Source organism: Ascaphus truei, chromosome 4 (assembly GCF_040206685.1).
Source record: "Ascaphus truei isolate aAscTru1 chromosome 4, aAscTru1.hap1, whole genome shotgun sequence".
NCBI classification, from domain to species: domain Eukaryota; kingdom Metazoa; phylum Chordata; class Amphibia; order Anura; family Ascaphidae; genus Ascaphus; species Ascaphus truei.
In genome coordinates this window covers 232,591,934-232,617,748 of record NC_134486.1, presented here as the reverse complement: position 1 = coordinate 232,617,748, position 25,815 = coordinate 232,591,934, and the positions used below count along the sequence as shown (strand labels likewise).

The 25,815-nt window shown below is 43.4% G+C and overlaps 1 protein-coding gene across 2 annotated transcripts in view; it reads right to left on the bottom strand.

The window, feature by feature from the left end:
* Window positions 1–25,815, bottom strand: part of TULP4 (TUB like protein 4) — a 322,532-nt gene that overhangs the window by 85,037 nt on the left and 211,680 nt on the right. For both annotated transcript variants that reach the window (XM_075596999.1, XM_075597000.1), the window contains exon 4: window positions 16,197–16,358. In XM_075596999.1, the coding sequence (XP_075453114.1) occupies window positions 16,197–16,358 (162 nt within the window). The remainder of the gene's footprint in view (window positions 1–16,196; window positions 16,359–25,815) is intronic.

The following is a 25,815-nucleotide window of genomic DNA, read 5'->3' as shown; positions in this document are numbered from 1 at the left end:
CCACTCTTTCCAAAACCTCATATGGCCCATGCCATTTAGCAAGGAATTTACTCTCCACGGTGGGAACCAGAACTAGTACCCTATCACCTGGAAAAAAAATTCTGACCCTAGCACCCTTATTATACGTATTCCTTTGTGCTTCTTGAGCTTTCTCCATGTGTTCCCTCACTATGGGTAGGACTGCAGCAATGCGGTCCTGCATTTGGGCAACATGCTCTATTACACTTCTGTAAGGGGTAACCTCGTGTTCCCAAGTTTCTTTGGCTATATCCAGTAAGCCCCTTGGATGTCGGCCATACAATAGTTCAAACGGGGAGAAGCCTGTGGATGACTGGGGAACTTCCCTAATGGCAAATAACAGGTATGGTAACAAACAGTCCCAGTTTTTCCCATCCTTATCGACCGCCCGGCGTAACATGCTCTTTAAGGTTTTATTGAACCTTTCCACTAAACCATCTGTTTGTGGATGATAGACTGAGGTTCTGAGATGCTTGATTTTTAGGAGTTTACATAGCTCTTTTGTTACTTGGGACATAAATGGTGTTCCCTGGTCAGATAAGATCTCTTTAGGAATTCCGACCCGGGAAAACAGAAGTACTAACTCTTTTGCTATGTTTTTAGCAGAGGTGCTACGTAGGGGAACTGCCTCCGGATATCGGGTAGCATAATCTAATATTACCAATATATGCTGATGTCCCCTAGCAGACTTTATTAGGGGTCCTACTAGATCCATAGCAATCCGGTCAAATGGTACCTCTATTATGGGAAGGGGTACCAATGGGCTGCGGTATGCTTTGAACGGGGCGGTGATCTGACATTCTGGGCATGAGGAACAATAGTTTGTAATTTCTGCCAGAACCCCAGGCCAATAAAAGCTTCGGAGAACCTTTTCTTTTGTCTTTTCCACCCCTAGGTGTCCCCCCAATGGATGACTATGTGCGAGGTGTAATACTACGTTACGGAATGTCCGTGGTACCAACAATTGTTTAGTTGTAACTGATTTTCTTTTATCAACCCGATATACTAGGTCGTTCTCTACCTCGAAGTAGGGGTAAGCAAGTGACCTATCTGGTTGGCCATGAGTACTATTCTGGTCCCGTATATTTCCCCTTGCTACCGCTAATGTGGGGTCCTCCCACTGGGCCTTCTTAAAACTCCCAGGACTGACCTCTAGGTCAGCGAGGGTCTTATCCTGTACTGGGGTGGTAAGTGCCTGATCAACATCTTGATTTGGGGTATTCCCTACCAAAGTAGTGATGGGGAAGGGAATTTCACAGCACTCCTCCTTTTCCCCTTTCTTATTTGGGCCCTCGTCAACCTCCATTTCTGAAAAAGGGAAAGGATTTGTTTCTTCTAACACTTCGTTATGGTCTGCTATTGAACTCTGGGCGCTATTCTGAGCTGGGGACCACATTTTTAGAAAATGGGGAAAGTCGGTCCCTATTAACACATCATGTGCCAGTTTGGGTACAACACCCACCTTGAAATCTAAAGAACCAAATTCTGTTTCAAAAAAAACATCAACAGTGGAATATTCATGATTATCCCCATGTATACAACAAATTGCCACTCTTTGTGAACTGTTTACCTGTTTCTTCTTAATGGGCAATAGGTATTCGGACACTAGTGTGACCATACTCCCAGAGTCAAGAAGTGCCCGAACCCTCTTACCATTAACCTTTACAAAAGCCCACAGATGGTTATTCAAGGGGTCCTCTGGGCTAGGGCCCATACATTGGGACAACAGCGAATAAGGTTCCACGCTGTTGCATTGCATGGGCTCATCATTTAGTGGGCAGATTTTTTCTGTGTGGCCCCTCTCATGACAATTTACACATTTAGGTACATAGTCTGTGTCCCACTTAGAGCCTTTTCCCGGCTCCCCATGTTGGCTATTGCCCTTAGTGTGCGAACCACTGTTGCTGGTGCTGCGTGAAGGTGGTCGCCGCTCTTCAGCTCCCCTTAACCCCGGTACCCTTTTACCGTCTCTGGAAGAGTCCTGGAACCTCGGGTAGTGGGGTTGCTCCACGACTGTGGGTTGCGGGTGCTCTCCTGCTGCATTGTACCTTTCTACGAGGGCCACAAGCTCATCCGCATTGTGGGGGTCACTCCGACTGACCCAATGGCGTAAGGCAGAGGGAAGTTTCCTCAAGAACTGGTCCATGACCAACCGTTCCACGATGTGGCTTGCTGAGTTGATCTCGGGTTGTAGCCACTTCCGGGCGAGGTGGATGAGGTCATACATCTGGCTTCGGGTGGCTTTATCCATCGTGAAGGACCATGCGTGAAACCTTTGGGCGCGAACAGCCGTGGTTACGCCGAGGCGGGCGAGGATCTCGAACTTCAATTTTGCATAGACGTTAGCTTCGGCTGGCTCTAGATCAAAGTAAGCCTTCTGGGGTTCACCGCTTAGGAAGGGTGCGATTAGACCAGCCCACTCAGCTTCTGGCCATCCCTCTCTCTGTGCCGTGCGTTCAAACGTGAGAAGATAGGCTTCCACATCATCCGAGGGTCCCATCTTCTGAAGGTAGTGGCTTGCCCTGGTCATTTTCGGAACTGGTGCTGCCGCTGCCAGTGGAAGGTTACTGATAGTCTCCCTCAGGATCTCGAGTTCCTGCTGTAAGCCCTGAGCGAACCGCTGTTGCTCCTCTTTCAGCAAGCGGTTTGTCTCTTGCTGGTTTGCATTCGCCTGTTGCAGGGCTTCATTCGCGTCTCTCTGGACAGCGACATTGCGTACCAGCGCACTCACCACGTCTTCCATCTTGTTTGGAGAGAGAGAAAAAAAAACCTTCTTTTTTTTTTTTTTTTTTAAAGTTCTTTAACCCCCAGACCTTTTAGTGTTCTTCCCGCATTCTCCACCATATGTGACAAACGGCTTACTCCGGGGCTCCGCCGTCTGTCCGGGACTGTTAGAACACGGTCTTTTAGGGTAGGTTAAATGATGAGACGTCACGTACTGTTCCTTTAAACAGGCTATGCCTGGTTTATTCAGTCCCAGGCACTGAGACTGCCACAGTTTAAACAGAAAACAAAGCCAAACAAAAAGCTGCTCGTCTGAGCGATAACTTAAACTTAGATGTCCCTGACTCAGAGTTGGAAGTGGCTTGTCCACTTCCACCAACAAAATAAGTACCTTTGCAGTCTTTAGACAAACTAACAGAATGAATGAAGCGATTTGGGAAAAAGGCTTTCTCACCCCTCTGCAGTTCAGCAGCCTTCCAGGCTCTTGGGGGGGGGCCCAGAGGAAACAGGAAACAGGTCTTATATACCTGAACTCTAATCAGCATGACAGGTGACAGAAAACAGGCAGCAGACAAACTGTGGAATGGAGTGCCTGTACCACGAGGCTGCCCTGTTCAGCTTAGACAGGACAGAAACTGTTCAGTATCCTGGGAGCCCTGTATATGGAGTTTATTACCAACCCCTGGTTTCTGTCACAGAGGATATTGGGTCCTTCTTATGTTCCTGTGCACCCTGCATTTAGCATAACTATATTATTTTATTTGACCGTGAGTGCTGTCTATCATTTCTGTTCTTGTTATCAACAATATATTCCAGCCTTCTAGCCATCAACAACCATGTAATATCATTAAGGAGGATATTACTCTGATAAATCCCACTGACATTGCAAATGCATTCAATTAATACTCTGTGGGTTGTGCTACTAACTTATTAGCAAAATGCAACCCGAACTACAAACATGAAGCTCAATCTGGGAGTACCCCTATGGCCCCGCCCTCTCCCAACACTGCCCACAATTTTGAAATTGTTCCAGTATCTGAAGAGGAGATTACACAAGTTCTCCTCAAATTAAAACTAAGCAGTCAATGTGGACCTGACCTGCTGCAATCAACGTTCCTAAGAATTGATGACCCAGCGATCGTCAAACCCCTTGCTTCCCTGATCAACTCTATTTTGTCTGCAGGCCATATCCCTAAGACCTGAAAAAATGCCAGAGTTGTCCCAATCTTCAAAAGTGGGGACAAAAACACTGTCTCAAACTACAGGCCAATCTGTCTTCTCCCAATACTATCCAAAGTCATGGGAAAATGTGTTCACTCCCAATTAAGCAATTACTATATCAAAAAAAAATTCCTAGCCAATTTCAATTTGGCTTTTGCCCCAAACACTCCACAGTAACTACTCTCCTAAAAGTTTGCCAATAGATCCAATGTGGAATTGAACTGGGACAACTTACTGATGCAGTATTCCTAGATGTTGCAAAGGCTTTTGATACTGTAGATCATGCTATCTTGCTAAACAAATTCCAGGTCTCTGAAACAGGGAAGCATGCTTTAAAAAGTTTTCATTCCTACCTATCAGGTAGATCACAACATGTGCCTATCTCGGGCATTAACCCCAACCCCTTGGATAGCACCTACGGTGTCCTGCATGGCTCTATTCTGGGGCCCCTATCCTTCTCAGTCTTCATCAATGATCTTCCTACAGCTTGTAATGGAGCTTCAATACACATGTATGCAGATGACACAATCTTATATGCACACAGCCCTTACCTCTGACCTTGGACACAAACTTCAATCTGATTTTTTGAGACTTGAAAATTGGATTTAATAAAACAAACTGTTTTTAAATCCTGACAAGACTGTAACAATGGTATTTGGGACCAACGGTAAAGTTCTAAAGCTACCAATGACTGAGCTTCAGATCAGAACCAGCTCTAATACCATCCTAGCCCCTGTTACTAGTTTTAAATATCTGGGCATATGGTTTGACTCCCATTTAACATTTTGGTTGCATATTGATACCATGACATCCAAAACCTATGCTAAACTAGGTGTACTTTATAGGAACAAATCATCCCAAAGTCAGCTGGTCAGAAAGCGCATCGCACAGCAGTCACTAATGCCAATTATAGACTATAGGGACATAGTATATGGTACCGTACCCCAAACTCACCTTAGCAAACTAGACACCCTCTACAGAGCTCCAGATCATAACCAATGCTAACACCATCCTAACTCCTGTTACTAGTTTTAAATACCTGGGCATATGGTTTGACTCCCACATAACATTCGGAATGCACATTGATACCCTGACATCCAAAACATATGCCAAACTAGGTGTACTATACAGGAACAAATCCTCCCTAAGCCTGCTGGTCAGAAAGCGTATCGCACAGCAGATGCTAATGCCAATTATCGACTATGGAGACATAGTATATGGCTCGGCACCCCAAATCCACCTTAGCAAACTTGACACCCTCTACAATTCAATTTGTCGTTTCGTTCTCCAATGCAACTACAACACACAACACTGTGAAATGCTCAAAGAACTAGATTGGTCATCACTTGAGTCTAGGCGTAAAGTTCACCTTTCCTGTCTTGCCTTCAAATACTTTCTGGGCAAGCTACCCATCTATCTGAACAAGCTCCTCACCCCTACCACATGCAGCACTTATCATCTGAAATCAGACTCCAAAAGACTGTTCATGGTCCCAAGGCTCAACAAAGTATCCGGTCGCTCCTCCGCCTCTTACCGTGCACCCCAAAACTGGAACAACCTACATCCACCAACATCTCACATCCACCACCAGTTTAAGTTTTTTCAAAACTAAGGCTGTCTCACATTTTAATCTGGTCGGTAACTGTTACATACGCCTATAATATACATCTCCTCTAGCTGTGCATGCAATGTATTGTATATAATGTATACCTTGTTCATTTATGTAACTGTATTTGTAACCATTTATTATTTGTCATTAACTATGTCCAGGACATACTTGTAAAACCAGAGGTAACTTTCAATGTATTACTTCCTGGTAAAACATTTTATAAATATGTAGCCAGGTATTGTATTGTATTGTATGTCCCCTCTTACCTCCAGGCTGTGTGAGGGGGACGGCTTTGTGGTTGCTGCAGGGAAATGTGAGCTGGCGAGCAGGTCGCCGGTGCTCCGCCGAGGGCGCCGCCATTTTGTTTGTGCGCATGCATGCATAGAGAAGACTCGCGTGTGCATGCACAGAGAAGGCTCACGCATGCGCAGATAGTATTTAGAGTTGCGGTGGCCATCTTTGTACACTTGGCACATGCGCAGTATAATGCCAGCGGTGGCCATTACACCCATAGATCCGCTGGGAACTATAAGTCCCAGCAGCCTCAGGGACTGCAGACCACATGTTGCCAGGCAGCCAATAGGGTTGCTGCATTTATAACAGTTAGAACAGTGAAAACGGTCTGGCCAGTTAGGGCAGTTGGAAACAGGGTACAGAAGAGGGAGGTAGGGTCCCAGGTGCCAGTAGCCCTGGGACTTGGCCAGCGTTCCCCTGCCAGCCCCAGTTAGTCCCCGACTCATAGTAGGCACCTGCAGCTGTATAGGGAAGCCCATAGTTAGGGACCCCTTTCCCTGTGTTGTGCAGTATCAGGGACACAGTGTCTACGCCACACGATGACGCGTAACTTGTGGTCTGGGATCAGACCACCTACGTTCAGAGACTATCTATGGTGGGACGCTCCTGCTGGAGACCACCCCATGTAGAGGCAGAAGACGTCATTGGAGCAGACTGCCCATTGACTGTTGTTCAGCTACACCCGGGGGCTGGAGCGCCCGGGAAGGTATCCGAATAAGTGCACCAACATTTACTTGGGCAGCGTTGTCTCACACTTAGGGGTGGGAAAGGCCATTGGGGTCTGGACACTGCTCCCAAGTACTCCTGGGATATTCCGCGGGTTGGTATACACATATGTCTATTGTTGTTCCTATTGTTATCATTGTTTATTACCTCCCAGTAAATACTGTTTCCCATACTCTGTGTATTACTGGGCATATTGTCTTGGGAGCGGTAATCCCAAGGCTCAACAAAGTATCTGCCGCTCCTCCTTCTCTTACCGTGCACCCCAAAACTGTAACAACCTACCGGAAACTCTCACATCCACCACCAGTCTAAGTTCTTTCAAAACATAAGCTGTCTCACATCTTATTCTGGTTTGTAACTGTTACATACGCCCATAATATATATTATCGTTAACACATACTGTACTTCAGTCTGACTTTTTGAGACTCGAAAACTGGATTTCCCAAAACACTGACAAGACTGTAATAATGGTATTTGGGACCAAGACTAAATTTTTAAAGCTCCCAGTGACTGAGCTCCAGATCAGAACCAGATGCTAATGCCAATTATCGACTATGGAGACATAGTATATGGCTCGTCACCCCAAATCCACCTTAGCAGACTTGACACCCTCTACAATTCAATTTGTCGTTTCGTTCTCCAATGCAACTACAACACACATCACTGTGAAATGCTCAAAGAACTAGATTGGTCATCACTTGAGTCTAGGCGCAAAGTTTACCTTTCCTGTCTTGCCTTCAAATACTTTCTGGGCAAGCTACCCATCTATCTGAACAAGCTCCTCATCCCTACCACATGCAGCACTTATCACCTGAGATCTGACTCCAAGGGGCTGTTCTCGGTCCCTAGGTTCAACAAAGTATCCAGCCGCTCCTCCTCTTACCGTGCACCCCACACATGGAACAATCTACCTGAGACTCTCACAGCCACCACCAGTTTAAGTTCTTTCAAAACTAAATCTGTCTCACATTTTAATCTGGTTAAACTGTTATGTACACCTAAAAGATAAAATATGTTAAACTGTTCATGCAATGTCTTTATTCATAATCTATAACCCTGTTCACTTAATGTAACCATGTATTTGACATCATAACTCTGTGCCCAGGACATACTTGAAAACGAGAGGTAACAATGTATTATTTCCTGGTAAATCATTTTATAAATAAATAAATAGTTGAATACTTTATACACGTTAGGGTCAGAAGTCCTTCAACTGGAAGTTAGAGTGAGGAAAACTCATCCTCACTCCTCTTTCTCATCGGATTCCTCCAGTCCAGGTCTTCTTTTTTGACTGAATCAGAAGAGCAATACATACAGTAGTGTTTTGCTTCCAGGTACAGTATCAATTGGGAATTGCTGGAGCGAATGATGAGTTAAGGAGTGCTAATGCACTGATCAATAATTAAAATACAGCAATATGATGGGGCTGCTTAATAGAATTAATAATATTTACAAATGCTTACATTTCACTATGCAAATAATCCTATGGATGTGTGTAGAGACTTACACCCAAATTTAAAAAGGTCCAATGCAGCCAATTGATCAGCCGTTTCAAGTCATATTAAATAAGTGCCCTAGAGACATACAGTATTTATACTGTATGTAGCCCTCTTTCCCTCTTACCCCCACCCTCTTGGAAATGGTCTTGCTACTGGTGTATTCTGTGGCTGCTGTTTCATACCTAGTTGTAACAGGAGGCAGGAGATCACTGCGATGCTGTGGGGAGGACATCAGGACAGGCTCACAGTGTTTCCCTTGGTGCTAGCTTCTTCTGTCCAAGAGGATCCTGAGGTTTCAGGATGCACATCATGGACACTTCTGTGATCTATAGCCATGCTTCAAATACTATGCCAGGTGTTGGTATGACTGAGGTTTACTGAAGAGCAGGTTACATACACTGAATCACATATCCTTAGTACCCTATCCCCTATTGGACTAGGCCTTAGTACACTCCTTTAGCAGGAGAACTCTCTTCCGTGTCTGCACACTCTGAAGTCTATCCCAGAATCCCCTACCCCTTACTATACTCTACACTATATAGAAAAACCCCCATCCTTCCCTGGGGAGTGGCTTTTAAGACGGCCTATTCACTGTCATAGACCCCACCCCTTACAAACACAGGCTAGTCCTGAACTTTGTTGAACATGCATAATGAGCAATATAACATACTCAGCATAGTCTACTGCCAACAATGTAAGGGGAATTACATTGTTATGAGGCTAGGAAATCAGTAGTCCCAGGAGACTGGGCTACATATAAATGGTGGTAAATGTGATCTTGACAGTCACTTAAATCCAACGTCTGAGGTGGTGCCCATCTGATGTTGATCGCACGGCATAAAGATTAAGAATCTCAATGAAGTATCAAACACAGGCAAAGAAAGAAGAAAGCGCAGGACCCTCATAGTGTAGTAAATAAAAATGATTGATTTATAAGCAAGGTAATATATGCACGTACAGAATAAAAAATATATATGGGCATGTAGGTATAATAACCAGTATAGGATAGACGCTCCCACAGCTACTGCACAAGATCATCAAAGGCTTCCTCCTCAGATTGTAGTCTCCGAAGCACTGCTCGTCTCCGCACCCGATCGCCAGATACACCGCCTGGATACTGCACCGTCAGGGGGAGAAAGGGTGAATCTCTCACGCTGGTAAGACTGCTTGTCTCAGCATCCGATCACTCAATGCTCCGTCTGGACACTCCTTCGCCAGGGGGGGCGGAGGAAGAATCCCTCACACCGGTAGGTTGAAACACCGCGTGACGTGTAGTGCATCACAGGCCACAGCAGCTCACAGCCGTGATTGCAGAATTAAAGCAGTTTGTTCACAGCATTCTCACGCAACAAGGCAACAGATAGTGGAAGCGTCTCTTCTGAATTCAAGGCCCGGGAAAGTCCAGGAAAGGCTTAACTGAGCTTAAAGGGTCTGATGTTTATCAGGCCACCTCATACAATAAAAACTCCAATGTGTTTCGTGACGCAAGGTCACTTCTTCATAGACGCTACACATCACGCGGTCTTTCAACCTACCTTCTTTGTTTCTCTATTTAGCTGTTGTTATCCTGACCCCAGCCTCTCCAGTACAGCAGCAGACCCTCCATTCTTAAGAGAAGTTTCACTATTTTATCATTACACTTTGCATTTGAGGTGTTTTTTGGCAAATTCATTTTTTCACACACGTTTTAGGATACACTTTGCACTTTATTGGTTGACTGCAGTTCTTTATCTGTGGTTTTATACATTAATAATTTAAAAATCTAATCACTATTTTTGATATATTATCACTTAAAAATATTATCACATATATTGATGCGCTTGGACATATTTTGTTCTATAGCAAACATAGGCGTTAATTGATGCTAAATAATTTGAGTTTTGGAGCAAAATGCACTTTACCTATTTTACCTATAGACATGTTTTGAGAAACGTTATGGAAGCTTCAAATATGGTCTTACAAAAATGTCAGCTGCATCAAAAATTAATCTTTTAGCATCTTCCAAATCATTAGTAAAAAGAAAATATGAAATAAAACAAAAGTTGGTTTGGAATCATGGGTCATATTTCATCCATGCCAAGTAAATCCCCAAAATAAGAAAATTTACGTTACTTATCATTTGGATTATAAAGTGGTTCTGAATGCAATTATGCCAGGAGCGTGTGAGCATATTATCCATTGGCGCTCTTTGATAGATAGTCCCATGTTGACACTGTTCGAGTATTATCATAAATCACAAACACTTAATTTAGCAAAGTCATCTCTTGTTATTTGTCTCTTCTCTGGGTATACTGTGAAACACATGAAATTTCCCCTTGAAATAATTAGCTTGGATGTTTCAAAGCATAAGTAGTGACATAGACTGATAAGGCACATAAATCATATCGGTATCATCGTGTTTCGGGTTCCAGTGGCTCAAATGAGTGAAATGCATACTTTGCATTTTACAGCTGTTACTGCGCATGGAACGGCTGGTTCTGTGATATAAAATGTTAAATTAAGTATATCTATTTTTGTTTTAAGAATTGCCTCAATTCCCATTTTCTCCACACTGATCTTGAAATTATTTTTTAACCATGTCTAGATGTTAACCATCTTCATACTGTATGTTTCTGACTAGAAGAACAATTAGGAGGCCTGTACTCGCTCATTACCAATTATATCCCATACTGTCCATGCTGCTGTAATTTTCCTCCATCCCGATTCCCAGTTCAATTCGTTTTTTCCCCCACTCAGCCAAACGACCTGTGAACTTTTTCATTAGAAGATAACCCTAATCGCTGCCTGGTTTTTAATTTCTTTCCTAACTTGTATATATATATATATATATATATATATATATATATATATATATATATATATATATATATATATATATAAAAGAAAAAGAAGAGAGAGCGCACGCCCCATAGCGTAAAAATGTACATTTAATTGGAATAAAGAAGGAGGGGGGGGAGGAAAATCACTCACAAGGGTGGGTAATAAAAAAGCAATTTGTGATAAATATCACCGCCAATCTGCATCCAGAGTCCCCTTCTTGTTCCTCAGGGAGGTTGTGCCAAATTTAGTAATGCTCTCCAAGAGAGTGGAGGTGTGTGGGCCGTCTCCGCCCTGCTGAGAGAGAGAGGCCGGCCAGGCCCTCATGGCTGGCTGGCTACAGGAAGATCATAGGCCTTGCATTACGGAAGAGCCCGCACCATCCAGAGGCCTGGAATCCTCTGCGACCCTGCATCCGCTGTATTGAACCATCTACAGTGACTGCTTAATAAATCCTTTCTATTCTACATACTCCTGCTTGAGATCAAGTCTGTTGGGCAGGGGTATATTATTGCTTCGATGGGGACTGCCTCCGGGTACCCTGGAGTCCACTTAAGCTGGAGGCGCTGATCACCAGATAAAGAACATCGGATGACACGAAAAGCCTGTTCTGGTCTCCACTACAACGCAGACAGCTCAGCTCTCCTGGACCCTCACAGGTATGCGCACCACTGACACCTGTAGCCCCAACAATGTGCTACAAATATATATACTGTATATATATAGATGTAGAGGTATCTGTACCATGTTAGCCGAGCTTAATAATCAAAAATGAATCGACGATACCGTTCTGTGGCTAACGAAATGCTTTTATTTGTGCAAGCTTTAGAGATACACTGATCTCTTCTTCCAGCGGTTTAAAAATGAATAAAGCAAACACGGGTTTTACTTAAAAACTGCTGCTACTACATAGGTGAGACAGGACAGGGGCGAAACAACAGAATGAATCTACATCGCCACAGCATCACACGCGGAACAAGAGACAGTCCTGTCTGCGAACATTTCTCTGACTCTGGCCATAATATGAACGATCTGAAGGTTGCCATACTCAAAGGTAATCTTAGAACACCGAAAGAGAGACGGTTGCATGAATACAAATGTATACAACTGTTCGGGACACTTAGCGGTGGCCTAAACCGAGACCGAAGTTTTATGAGTCATTACTGACACAAGAGAACTCTCTTTCCATGAGTGCTAAAGGCCATGTCTATATAAACTGCACTATATGTATGAACACACAGCTATCTCTTACACATACATATACTCTATGTAATTCCATCCCACATGGTATCACACTTTTAGTAATGCAACACTCTCTCACATTTCCACACCTACCCACACCATTTATATACACTCCCACTCCACACACACCTTTTGTAAAGCGCTGTATACACTGTGGGTTCTCCATTCATTTATATTTACATACATACACACGCACTCTTACATCACTAACATTCAGGGACTATTTAAAACCTAGTCATAAATCGCATCCCCACACGGGGGAGGGATAAGCAAAGATAACATTCCAAGATGCACTGTTTTTACGTAAAACCCTTGCTTGCTTTATTCATTGTAACACCGCCGGAAGAAGAGATCAGTGTATCACGAAAGCTCGCACAAATAAAAGCATTTAGTTAGCCACAGAACGGTATCGTCTATTCATTTTTGATAGGGACCCCTCAATCCCCAAGATGCATAAGTATCAAAATTGGCGGCCCGCACTCATACATGAGCAATAACTACACAAGAATCAGAACAGAATAAAGCAAACATTGGGTATATTAGCTCATGGGATAAACAGCAACATCAGAGGCAGATTTCAAAATTCACCGTCCCTAGACATAGCTGTTGCAGCCACCTCCTTACCTCCCGCCCCCCACCTCCTTCTGAATGACATCACCAATGTGATGTTGCACGGCGTCATGTTACCATGATAACGTGACGTAATTTGACGCTGCAATGGAGCATTGCCATGGCAACGAGATGCTAGGCAAGGAGGGTGGAAGGTAAGGAGCCGGCCGCAACAGCTAAAATGACTTCCCATTATGTCTGATAGGCCCGAGAGCGCGGAAAAAGTATATGGGGTGGACATTTTTGCCTCCCCCAGGCCTAACGGGAAATCCGCTACTGTAGGAGAATGAGTGGCTCAGTGAGTAAAGACACTAACTGGCACTGACACTGACTGGCACAGAGTTTGAACCTGGTTCAATTCCCGGTGTCGGCTCCTTGTGACCTTGGGCAAGTCACTTTATCTCTCTGTGCCTCAGGCACCAAAAACATAGATTGTAAGCTCCATGGGGCAGGGACTGTGTCTACAAAATGTATCTGTAAAGCGCTAGGTAAAACTAGCAGTGCTATACAAGAACATGCAATTATTATTATTATAACTGAGCAACAGAGAGTGGAAAGAGTATAATCAGACATCAACACTACAATACACTATAGAAACTCATTCAGAGACAGAGAAAGCTGAAATGAATCAGAGGATACTTATTTGCGAGTTCCACAGCTAAAACTAAAGAATAAACAAAAAATCACCCAAGTGGGAAAAAAAAAGTTAAAAGGAGAAAGGAAAAACCCAAAAATATCATTATAAAAAAAAGACATGGGGGCAAAGTTTCAGGGGATAACCTTATCCTCGGGTCCATTTCTCCAGGTTCTATACAACCTGCAGTAATTCTCTCACAGATATAAACCTCAAGGTTTAACTGCTTCACGAACCAGCAATAGTCAAACTCAAGAGCACAGCATCAGCAGAGAGAAAAAAAAACAGCAAAAACAGTCAAGCTGAAACCCCAAAATGTCCGTCGCAGTGCAGCATAGCCGGCCAGTCAAGACAAAATGGTGGAACAGAACTTATGTTACAAAATATATTTACATGAAACAGAAGGTAAATTAGATGCAAAAATGTACCCCTACTGATGAAAAAAGGGAATAAACAGTGCAAAGAGTTGTAACAAGAGGCTGCAATGATACTTAGCAAGCCGAAGAGTCCCGGATATGTTCTGAATAGAAAAGTTCTTCAGCTCCAGAAAAAGCTTTGGTAAAACATACATCAGGCGGCCTGTTCCAGTTTTCTCTAATCCCTCAAGGAGTTCAGAGGCATTCATGCTCTGGTCTGACTTTGCAAATAACTTTTTTCATTCAGAACATACAGTATCTGTCACTCTTCGGGCTGCTAAATAACATTGCATCCTCTTGTTACAACTCTTTGGACTGCTTATTCCCCTTTTTTGATCAGTGGAGTTCATGCAGGAGCTCATACATATTGCGTAGCACTTGCATACATGTCCATTTTTGTGTCTAATTTACCTTCTGTTTCATGCAGATAACTTTTGTCACATATGTTCTGTTCTATCATTTTGTCTTGACCGGCCAGTTGTGGAGTTATGAGGTAATTATTTTGATTCCTCTCTCCATCTTGTTACCTCATTAGACAAAACACATTACTATACCATTCAACTAATTGGTATCTGTTGTGGATTTATTACACTTATCTTTGTCAGATCGCGCCTTATACTATTGGGGATATGATGGACTTTCTTTTAATGTTTTTTAGTTACTGTACTTAATAAATGAATTACTTTTGAATATCAGAGTGCTTTGTTTTTGGGATGCTTTTCTCTTGATGGTAGTTTACACACACACACACACACACACACACACACACACACACACACACACACACACACACACACACACACACACACACACACACACACACACACACACACACACAAACACACACACACACACACACGTGTAGGTGGATCTAATTGGCCAACTGTTGTCCAAAAGCTTTAGATTTCAGGACCTCTCAGATCACTTCTTCAGGAAGTGATGATGTCACCTACTGTAAAAACATCAATGGGCCATCTTATACTGTAGATATGGAAACAAAGTTTTTGCAATGAATCATTTGGAGACAGTGAACGTATACTGTATGAAATAAGCCTGTTTCTTATGGAGACCAAAATGTCCGTTCCCCATGTAAGGAAACAGTCCATCTTAGCAGGTCAAAAATATATTTTAAATAACTTAGTGTCACGGTCTTCTCAAAGTAACGGTTTTATTTATTTGTATCTTGTGAAAAATAAACATGCTTTTCTTTTCTCCTGAAACACTGGATTCAACTGTATCCGTTACTTATGTTGATCTGTTTGACTAATGATCATAATTGCTTTTCAAATAAAGAACAGTGACTGGAGGACTGACAAACAGTATTACTGAAAGACTGAATGCTTCAACGTAATTTGGAGACTTTCTATCCTGACTTTCTATTGGTTACCCCGCTGTCATATTTGTCACCCACTGACAAAAATAATTCTAAAATATTTCAAGAACCAGGGGGTCCCCAGAGGCGGGACCATGGATCAGCTTCAGGGGTTCCCTTGGTTATGTCGACTGCTTTAATACGTTTCCTGATTTCAAGTGCAAACAGAGTAACCTCTTCCTTCTCTGACAATTTTGGAATAGATAAATATGCTCTTGATTCTCCTTAAGGAAATCAAGCTAAATGAGTGTATATGAAGATAATTTAGACTGCTGATGACTGGCAGGATTTAATGATGTTCTTACAATTAACAGCAGGGAGCAAATTTAGGTTAATAACTGCTCTTGAGAGATCTGTGTTTCTAACATATGGCCTGTTCCAGAAATAGAAATACAATTAACCATTTCCCATTGCATTTATTTTTCCTATGTGACTCAATGCGCTTTGCTCTTAATGGATACTTTAATGGTTTCGTTAAGGCTACAGAACAGTAAATGTTTGGGGACTCGTTCTTGTCCATAAAAATAAGACAGGTTCAATTAAAGAAAGATGTATCCTAGATATTAAAGGGAGTCCTGTGGTTAACATAAAAGGGTCATTTTAGATTCATATGGATACTTCTCAACAATGACCTTGGAACACTACATATACACATAAAAACAAAATGACAAGGCGGCTTTATTGATTTTTGCTAGTAATCTTCTAGCAGCTGCCCATTTAAAAACAAAACTGTGTAGAGCTGTTTCAGGATCTTCAAACAAAGCCCCATTGTCCCTACACATGAAAGAAATATCATTAGAAGATACTGGTAGTGGCTGATGTCTTGTACCTATAGGAACATTCGCGATGTTATGTGTTTCCAGAATAGCTAGGAGACTTCATTTGCAAACGAACAAGACAGGCATTTTCCCTCGGAAACCATTAGAGACTATTTTAGACGACATTCACATTTAAATCAGGGTGAATGATAATCCTTCTTTCATTCTACTGTAGCATCACATAGGCCATTAAATACCTGCTGATCATCTGGCGTCCATATCCCGCAGGTGATTTGACTTTCCAGGTTTATCTCAGATGACCAGTGTCTTTGGCCGCTCACCGAACCTACCAGCACAAATCCATCTCGATATGAAATCAGGGCTTGAGTTCCGTCGTGGCTCCATGTAAAATCGCTCACCTAGTAAAAAAGAGAAAAAAATATTATGTTTGCAAAGAGATCAACAAATTAAATTTAAAAAAAGAATGAAAGAAAAAGGAAAAAAGAGAAACATGTGTACAAAATTTTAAAAAAAATAGACGAGAAAAAGATAGAACAGAATAACGATGCACCCGTCACACTTGTTATGAATACGAGGTGGTTCCTCTGCTCCTATCTGGCTGTTAAATGGGAACCAGTACATACACTAAAGAAATAACACATGGAAGGATCACTCCTTTATTCTGAGGTTGTAATCATGGCGTATCCAGAGCTGCTGAACAACAGTGTCGTGCTTCAAGACCTGGGCAGTGTCATTAAGCACACTCAGAACACATTCTGTGCATGATGCTTCCTCAACCTAACCAAAGAGCTTTAGTGTTGGCGAATGTTCAATGATCTAGAAATGCTTAATGTTTCAGTCTTTATAAATAATACACTCTCAAGGCTGTAGGAACATTTAAAAAAGGGCATTAATCACCTCTTGATTTTTAGGTCTTATGCAGACCAGCGAGGCCTGATGTAGGGCTTTGTGTTGGCACAACATATTTTATTTCTGCCATGCTTTGCTTTAATTAAATAAACGTTCCTTCCAAGAATTGGAAGGACTGTAATGTTTTTAGGCTTTCAAAATAGTAACTAATGTTACTAATTTGCTAAAGATCATTTTTGCAGTGCTAAATACTTAAAAAAAACAAAACAAAAAAAAAACAAGGCTTAATTTTTTTTTAACGATCTCCAAAGTAGTTGGTCACAAAGGACTTTGGCCATAATCACCACTTGAATGGCTTAGCAGTTTTTATTAAATATGACTCATAATACATACAATGCTGTGTTCAGATTTCTACTTTTCCCAAATCAAAAAGCAGGGTTAGCGGACATAAAGCAGATGTGTTCTACTGCAATTAACAAAGTGTCATCGATTTAAAAGATATTTGAAAGAGGCGCATGCGCGACGGGATCGGAGATGGAGGCTTGATCTGAGTGCTCCGTGTCCCGTCGGCGATATTTAGCAAAATAAAGTGACAAAAACCCATAAAAACTCAAAATAAAATCTCACCATTGATTCAGCTAACAGCGCTGGACACAAAAGAATGGCAGCGACCCGCAAAAAGCCTAAGCAGAGGGTAGATGTGCGCACCTATTTCACCGGCGCAAAAAAGCCCAGAGAGACAGCTAATATGGCGGCATCTGACTCTGACTCCGCACCGGAGATAGAGATGACTACGGAGGAGCCCACGGTTTCCCTCAAACAGGAGATTGCACAGTTACTCTCCGACTTAAAGACCTTCTTCCGAGGGGAGGTGGACCAGCTGAGAAAGGACATACTGGGCATCGGTAACCGCACGAACGCACTGGAGGAGAGGGTGGAGGAGACTTCCAAGTGCCAAGGAGAGATGGGAGCCCAAATTGCTAAGCTGGAACGGAGTGTGGCCGAGCTGGAGGAACGCCACGAAGACAGTGAAAACCGGGACAGGCGGAACAACCTACGGGTCAGGGGCATACCGGAGGAAATCCTGGACCCTGAGCGGCTGATTAACAGGTGGATGACATCTATAATGCCAGGGAAATCTGAGGCCGAATTAGTTATGGACCGGTGTCACCGCGCACTGCGAGGCCGCCCATTGCCGAATAACCCTCCCAGAGATATCATACTCCGCCTGCATCATATCACCACCAAGGAGGAAATCTGCCGTCTGACCAGGGCTACCCCACTGGTGCCATTCGAGGGGATAGAAATGGCCATCTTTCAGGACATTTCCCCAGTCACACTAGCGCGAAGGAGGGCCCTCCAACCCATCACAAAGCTCCTCCGAGACAAGGAGATCAGATACAGGTGGGCCTTCCCTTTTGCGCTGGTCGTAGTGCAGAACGGCCGGACCTAGGCGCTGAAATATCTAGCTGATGGGCCAGAGTTCCTGAAGAGGTTGGGGCTCCCGGACACGCTACAGCTGCCAGAGGCACCAGAGACATACCCTCCCCGTCCCGCTGAGTGGAGGAGGGTGGGAGCAGCGAGCGGTCAGTGGAGAGACAAAGCAGGTCTGTCGAGACCAGTCTGAGGTTCAGGACAATAATCACAGTTACAGGATGTTGCCTGCCCCGGGCCCTGGTCTGCCCCCCCTTTGGCCATTGAAGGTGGGGGTGAGGATGGGAAGGCCACGTTGAATGGCTTCCCTCTGCCTCCTCCGGTTCCCCCCCCCTCCCCTTGGCTCGGCTCCGTTCCCCTCCGTCCCACCTGCGAATTACCCGATGACCCGGTCAGCTTAACAAAAGCTGGATCCGCCACAGCAGAGAGGACAGGGAAAAAAGAGGAAAAAATAAAAAAATCTGAACAGATTAGCGTTTCCACTCACCAAGATGGCGGCCCAGCAGCATAGGTCGTCTAAGATCAATTTGGTTTTATGTGTGAATGTTGTGTGGTTCTGTGTTTTTTGTTTCCCCCCCCCCCCCCCCCCGTTGTCTCCCTCCCCCACCTTCAGACCTCCCCAGAGGAAAAGCAAAGGCAAAGACAAGATGGATTCAACTCAGCCGTCACCGGCAGTATTCGCAGACACGAGGCCCGGTAGGTTATATCCTTCTGCTACAGACCTAGATTTCATATACACACACCCATGGCACTGACGTTCATATCACAAAATGTTAAGGGCTTTAACTCCCCACAAAAGCGCAGAATAGCCTTCGCAGAATTTAAACGCCGGAAAGCGGATGTTCTCTTCCTCCAAGAGACACACTATAGCTCAAGTAAAAACCCAGGGTTCATAGACAAAAACTTCAGACGATTTTACCTCGCTTCAGCTAAAGAAAAGAAAAAAGGGGTCGCTATACGATTTCACAACCGAGTCCCGTTTGAGGTTGAACGAATAAAGTGTGACCCAGAGGGTCGATATCTCATTATAGTGGGTCTTCTGCAGCATTGCAGGGTGACCCTAGCATGCGTTTACGCCCCATGTGAGCGTGACCCACAGTTCTTTGACGCATTTTTCCTCAAACTTCAAAGATGGGCAGTCGGAAACGTTATAGTAGCGGGAGACTTTAATAAAGTTCTGGACCCCCGCATTGATAGATCCCCTACACAAGAGCGAGACAGACAGGCAGGAGTCACAGCACTGCTGGAAGGACTACGGAGAGGTTGTCTGGTTGACATCTGGAGGGAGCAGCATCCCGGCGAACGTAGTTATTCGTTTTACTTACACCCCCACGACAGTTATAGTAGGATCGGCCACTTCTTTGTCTCGGGCAGAATGGTCCCCCAAATATCCGACACTATAATCCATGACATTACATGGTCGGACCATGCATCAATAGAGCTACGATGCACACAAATTAGACCAATTAGTCCCGGAGCAAATTGGAAACTAAATGAATCCCTGATTAAAATCCCAGAAATTGAGCAGACAATTAAAGATGAGAAGACAGTTTTTCTCACTAAACATGGGTACAGTGGATTCACAAATAACGTTATGGGAAGCCCACAAAGCCACGCTGAGGGGAACGTTGATCAGTCTTGCAGCAAGACGAAAGAAGCTAAGGGAGGCCAAATTGACCCAACTATATAAGAGGCTACATGAGCTCTCCATACTCCATAGCCGATCAGGTGGAGGGGATATCTTAAAGGAGTTGAAAGATGTAAGGATTGAACTTAACCTCTTCCTTACTTCCCGGGCCGAGAGGGACATGAGCTGGACAAAGAGGAAATTCTTTGAAAAAGCCAACAAGCCAGACACCATGCTAGCTAATCGGATCCGCAATAAGCAGCCAAACTATAACATTCAGGCAATCAAGACCAAAACAGGAGATATGTCCTCCAACCCTAAACGAATAGTGGAAGAGTTTAGACTTTTTTATGAGCAGTTATATAACGGGGAGAAGGTTGCACATAGCACGAAAACTAGCGCCACACTCCAGTCTTTCCTGAGAGAAGCGGATCTCCCTAGGCTGAGCAGATTGGAGCACGAGGCGATTCAGAAGGATTTTTCATTAGAGGAGTTGGTAGGGGTTATTAAGAACCTAAAACCCTCCAAGGCCCCAGGCCCGGATGGATTTTCCAATTTATATTATAAAAAATTTGTAGGGATTTTAGCGCCGCACATGCTCAAAATGTTCAATGGGGTATTGTCGGGGGAACCCTTCACGGCCCACATGCTCCAGGCGTCGATATCTTTAATACATAAGAAGGACAAAGATCCCACAAATTGCCAAAGTTACAGGCCGATATCATTAATCAATTCAGACATCAAAATTTATTCTAAACTACTGGCTAACAAATTGAGTGCGATCCTGCCAAGGCTTATTCACCCAGACCAGGTTGGATTTATTAGGGATAGACAAGCGGCCGATAATACCAGAAGAATAATAGATATTATTGATTTCATCAATACCAACGGGCTCCGTGGCATAGCACTAAGCTTAGACACGGAGAAAGCCTTCGACAGGATTGACTGGCCATACATGGAGTCTACGCTTGGAGCATTTGGGTTCAGAGGGAAAATATTAGGGGCAATTAAAGCATTATACACAACCCCGGCAGCTAAGGTAGTACACCAAGGCTTCCCATCAGAGCTGTTTAATATCAAAAGCGGAACCAGACAGGGCTGCCCACTTTCGCCCCTGTTGTTCGCCTTATGCGTGGAACCGCTAGCAGCGCACATTTGTAGCAACCCGGACATCTCCGGAATCCAAATTATGTCACAAGAACACAAGGTGGCGCTATACGCAGATGACATTATCCTGACACTGACAAAGCCACTCACCTCGCTACCCAATCTGTTCGCCCTACTGGAAAAATTTAGTAGCATATCGGGTTTTAAGATCAATCAGGCTAAATCAGAGGCGCTCAGTCTGAATTTGCCGAGAGACATGGAGAAATTAATAGAAATTAATTTTAAATTTCAATGGCAGCCGAAAAAGATAAAGTATCTAGGGGTACATATTACTAAGCAGAACTCCACTCTCTATCAGGCAAATTATCCACAGCTCCTACGGGCTTTAACAAAAGAGCTCAAAATATGGTCCACTTATGGAATTTCCTGGATTGGTAGAATCTACTGTGTTAAGATGAACCTTCTCCCACGTTTACTATACCTCTTTCAAACTCTTCCGATACCAGTGGTACGATCAGAGATTAAAGAACTACAAAATTCAGTCACAAAATTTATTTGCCAAAATAAAACACCACGGGTAAAAATGACAATTATGCAACGATCCAGGGAGACAGGAGGCTTGGCAGTGCCGAGTTTGTTGGCATACTATAAAGCGGCCCAATTATGCCAAATCACACAGTGGCATGGGAATCCAGAGCTGAGACGCTGGGTGGCATTAGAGAAGGAGGTCTGCGCCCCGCTTGCAATCGAAAACCTAATTTGGTACCCAAAAGCTAGACTGAAAGACCTAAAGGATCCTCTGTCCTCCGTGCTCAACTCACTGTCGGTCTGGGAAGCGGCCAAAACTAATCACTCATTAACCTCTAAACACACTTTAATGGCCCCATTATACGGGAATCCAGATTTTGCTCCGGGTTTAGTTGGCAAAAACTTCACACTTTGGCAAATCAGGGGGTTCCACAAACTAAAAGACCTGGAGGGACGCGACACCATTAAACCGTTTGATCTATTACAGTCAGAAACTGGCATTCCCAACACAGAATTACTTAGATACCTCCAGGTCAGGGCATTTTACATCAAACACACTATTAGACCGCCGCTAACTAATTTTGAGAAGCTCTGTGGTCGAGGCACCGAAACACGGGGACTTATATCTGCTCTGTACAGGGTGGTGGTCGGTTCTGACAGTGACGGTTCACACAAACCCAGGTTCATGACACAATGGGAAACAGATCTGACGGAGCCACTGGAGGACGATGACTGGGCTGAGATTTTTAAGGCGGCAGCCAGCAGTTCGATCTGTACAACATTAAAGGAGAACTCATATAAAGTACTAATGCGGTGGTACCTCACCCCAGTTAGATTGGCAAAATTTGCGCCGGGAACGGGGGGACCTGTTACACATGCTGTGGTCTTATCCACGACTTAGACCCGTATGGATCCAAATTAGAGATTGGCTATAGAGGCTCTTTTTGGGCCTCAAAATTCAACTAGATCCGTGGGTGTTCCTTCTAGGCAAACCCACGACAGACGTAGCTAGATCAGGGAACAAATTGATCGCACACTTTGCTACGGCTATGAGATGCGAGACTGCAGCATTGTGGAAACAGAATGCAATTCCATCATTAGACAAAATTCGGAATAGAATTTGGTTTGTTTGCCAGATGGAAAAGTTGACAAGTCTGGTCAACGACACTGGCCCAAAGTTTCAAAAAGTCTGGTTGCCTTGGCTGGCACAGACAGACATCCCAGGGGTGAGCAATGCCTCCATCTGGCTTTAATAGCGGCAGGTGAGTTCTCCTTGGATGGCGAGCAGAAGCTGCAATCAGCCACATACGAGAGAGACAGTATGCCCGCCACGGGAGGACGCTAACACAGATCCATTACCCCCCATATTCACTACCCGGTGCCTCGCCGAAACAGTTGGACGTAACACCTGACCTACGGACCAGGAGCGGAGAACATCGTACATCAGAAAGGATTCCTCTGCCCCCCCCCCCTCCCCCCCTCTCCCCCACCCTCCCTTCCTACCCCCACACCCTCCTGTCTCCCTCCCCCCAGGTTGGTATGAATGGCGGTATGAATGTTGTTTGTCCCATGGAAAGCTTTTTATTTTGACAATGTGACAACTGTATGTTATACCTTGAAAAACACAATAAACAGAATGTTGAAAAAAAAAAAAAGGATATTTGAAAAAGCAAGCCTTGGTTTTGGAATTAAATATTATCCTGGGATTCTATAGGAAGTGTGCAGAGAATGGAAAGAATCCCTTTGAGACGCAGACGTACAGACTACAACTTAACGCGTCCAGGTGAAACAAAGTTCCCCAACCGGGCACCCATAGTGACGTCATCGGGCTATCATTGGCACAGAGGAACGCGGTCACTGGGAGGTGAAGGGTACATAATACGGGGTCGGACGCCACGTCACTATTATAGAGCTCCCTAAAGACCATCAACAACCAGCAGCACAGGAGGGAACCGACACCAGACAGTGGAGGTGTCCCCCACTTGCTGCTTTTGGAAATTACTACAAACCAGGACAGCATACAGATAAGCTTTCTAATCAATGCTTGCAGTGCTTAATTTTATATAATTCTTTTTATTTTACTACTCTATGAATTTGAGCACTTAACTTTTATTGAGACTATTCTATATACATATACAACACAAAACATATCACACCGCTCACTCATAAATGTTAAACAATCTTCAAAGAATATTATTTTCAAGTGTCTATTAATGACACAAATGAGTGCTACCAATATATAGAACAGTATTAACAATTTAAATGAAAACGTGACTAGGTCACAAGATCATTCACAGAAGTACATTTTTGGTGCAGATCACAATAACAATTTTTAATTTTTAGTGAATATATATAGTGAAAAACCAAGATGAAAAAATAAAAAATGATAATAAAATATTATTAAAACACGTAGTGCTGATTTTAAAACCAGAGACAGAACATAAAACACAGACAAAGCTCAGTTTTTAGCACATCCAGTGAGACTCATACACGGTACAGTGCCTAAATATATATGTATAAATATCTAATAAGTAAAATGGTCTTTTAGTTTGACATTTTTGGCCAAAATTGTTGTAAGCCCCTGAGCCACCGCCAAGGCAGACCACATATCAGGGGTCCCTAACGCTAATATAAATTCTTAATAACCTGTGTAATAACAGGAAGAATGATTTATAGTAAATCGGTCAATATTAGTTGCAAAGTTCTGAGTCTGACTGAAGCTTTTATTAACCTGTACATTACCAGGAAAAGCACTCTGTATTAGAGATGTCACAGCCAAACTGCAAGCAGGCAAGTTCCCCTGAGTGGAAGATGCTATGGAGTGAGCCCATAACCATTTAAATGTGGGAGGGGGTGAGCTTAAATTAGGAAGGAGGTTGCCACCCTCCAATCAGCCATGACTAGCTGGACAAGAATTGTAAAACATACTGGACACCTAACAAGCTCCTATTGAACCCCCAAAATGACCACAACATATATATAAGCATATGAGTGTCACAGAGGAGTGCTACTGAGCATGGCAATATATATTTTAAAACCAGAGACAGAACATAAAACACAGACAAAGCTCAGTTTTTAGCACATCCAGTGAGACTCATACACGGTACAGTGCCTAAATATATATGTATAAATATCTAATAAGTAAGCTTGTTAGGTGTCCAGTATGTTTTACAATTCTTGTCCAGCTAGTCATGGCTGATTGGAGGGTGGCAACCTCCTTCCTAATTTAAGCTCACCCCCTCCCACATTTAAATGGTTATGGGCTCACTCCATAGCATCTTCCACTCAGGGGAACTTGCCTGCTTGCAGTTTGGCTGTGACATCTCTAATACAGAGTGCTTTTCCTGGTAATGTACAGGTTAATAAAAGCTTCAGTCAGACTCAGAACTTTGCAACTAATATTGACAGATTTACTATAAATCATTCTTCCTGTTATTACACAGGTTATTAAGAATTTATATTAGCGTTAGGGACCCCTGATATGTGGTCTGCCTTGGCGGTGGCTCAGGGGCTTACAACAATTTTGGCCAAAAATGTCAAACTAAAAGACCATTTTACTTATTAGATATTTATACATATATATTTAGGCACTGTACCGTGTATGAGTCTCACTGGATGTGCTAAAAACTGAGCTTTGTCTGTGTTTTATGTTCTGTCTCTGGTTTTAAAATATATATTGCCATGCTCAGTAGCACTCCTCTGTGACACTCATATGCTTATATATATGTTGTGGTCATTTTGGGGGTTCAATAGGAGCTTGTTAGGTGTCCAGTACGTAGTGCTGATGTTACTGATTCCAACCAACAACAATAGTAGATGTGACTCCACAAAACTATGAGGTATTGATACTTCAATGTGCCAATCACAATTTGAACTTCCTGCTAGATATTCTGAAATCAAGTTGTACACCTCTCAGTTAGTGGTTGTGAAGTCACTAGTGCAGTTGAATTAATAAAAGAACGTCATTGTATATATCAAATGAATATTCTATGTGCCACAATGGAATATTGGCATAGAAGCCGTGTATACCAAAGTCGCAAGAGCAATCAGTTGAGCAATATATTTATCAGAGAAGTGAGGTTTGCACAGTCAGTGAGGGGGAATCCCTAAGCAGCTAAACTATCATATGAAAGCTACTTGCTCTCAAGTAGCACAGCTCCAACATCGCTGTCAACTTGTACTGGGAGTCCCTATACCTAGTGAAAGACCATGTATTCAAAATTGTTCTCAACTGGCAACCAAACACTCAATAAAGTATCCACAAAACTCTGCATAATACTTAGCTAATAGCCGCTTAAACTCTGCTCCGT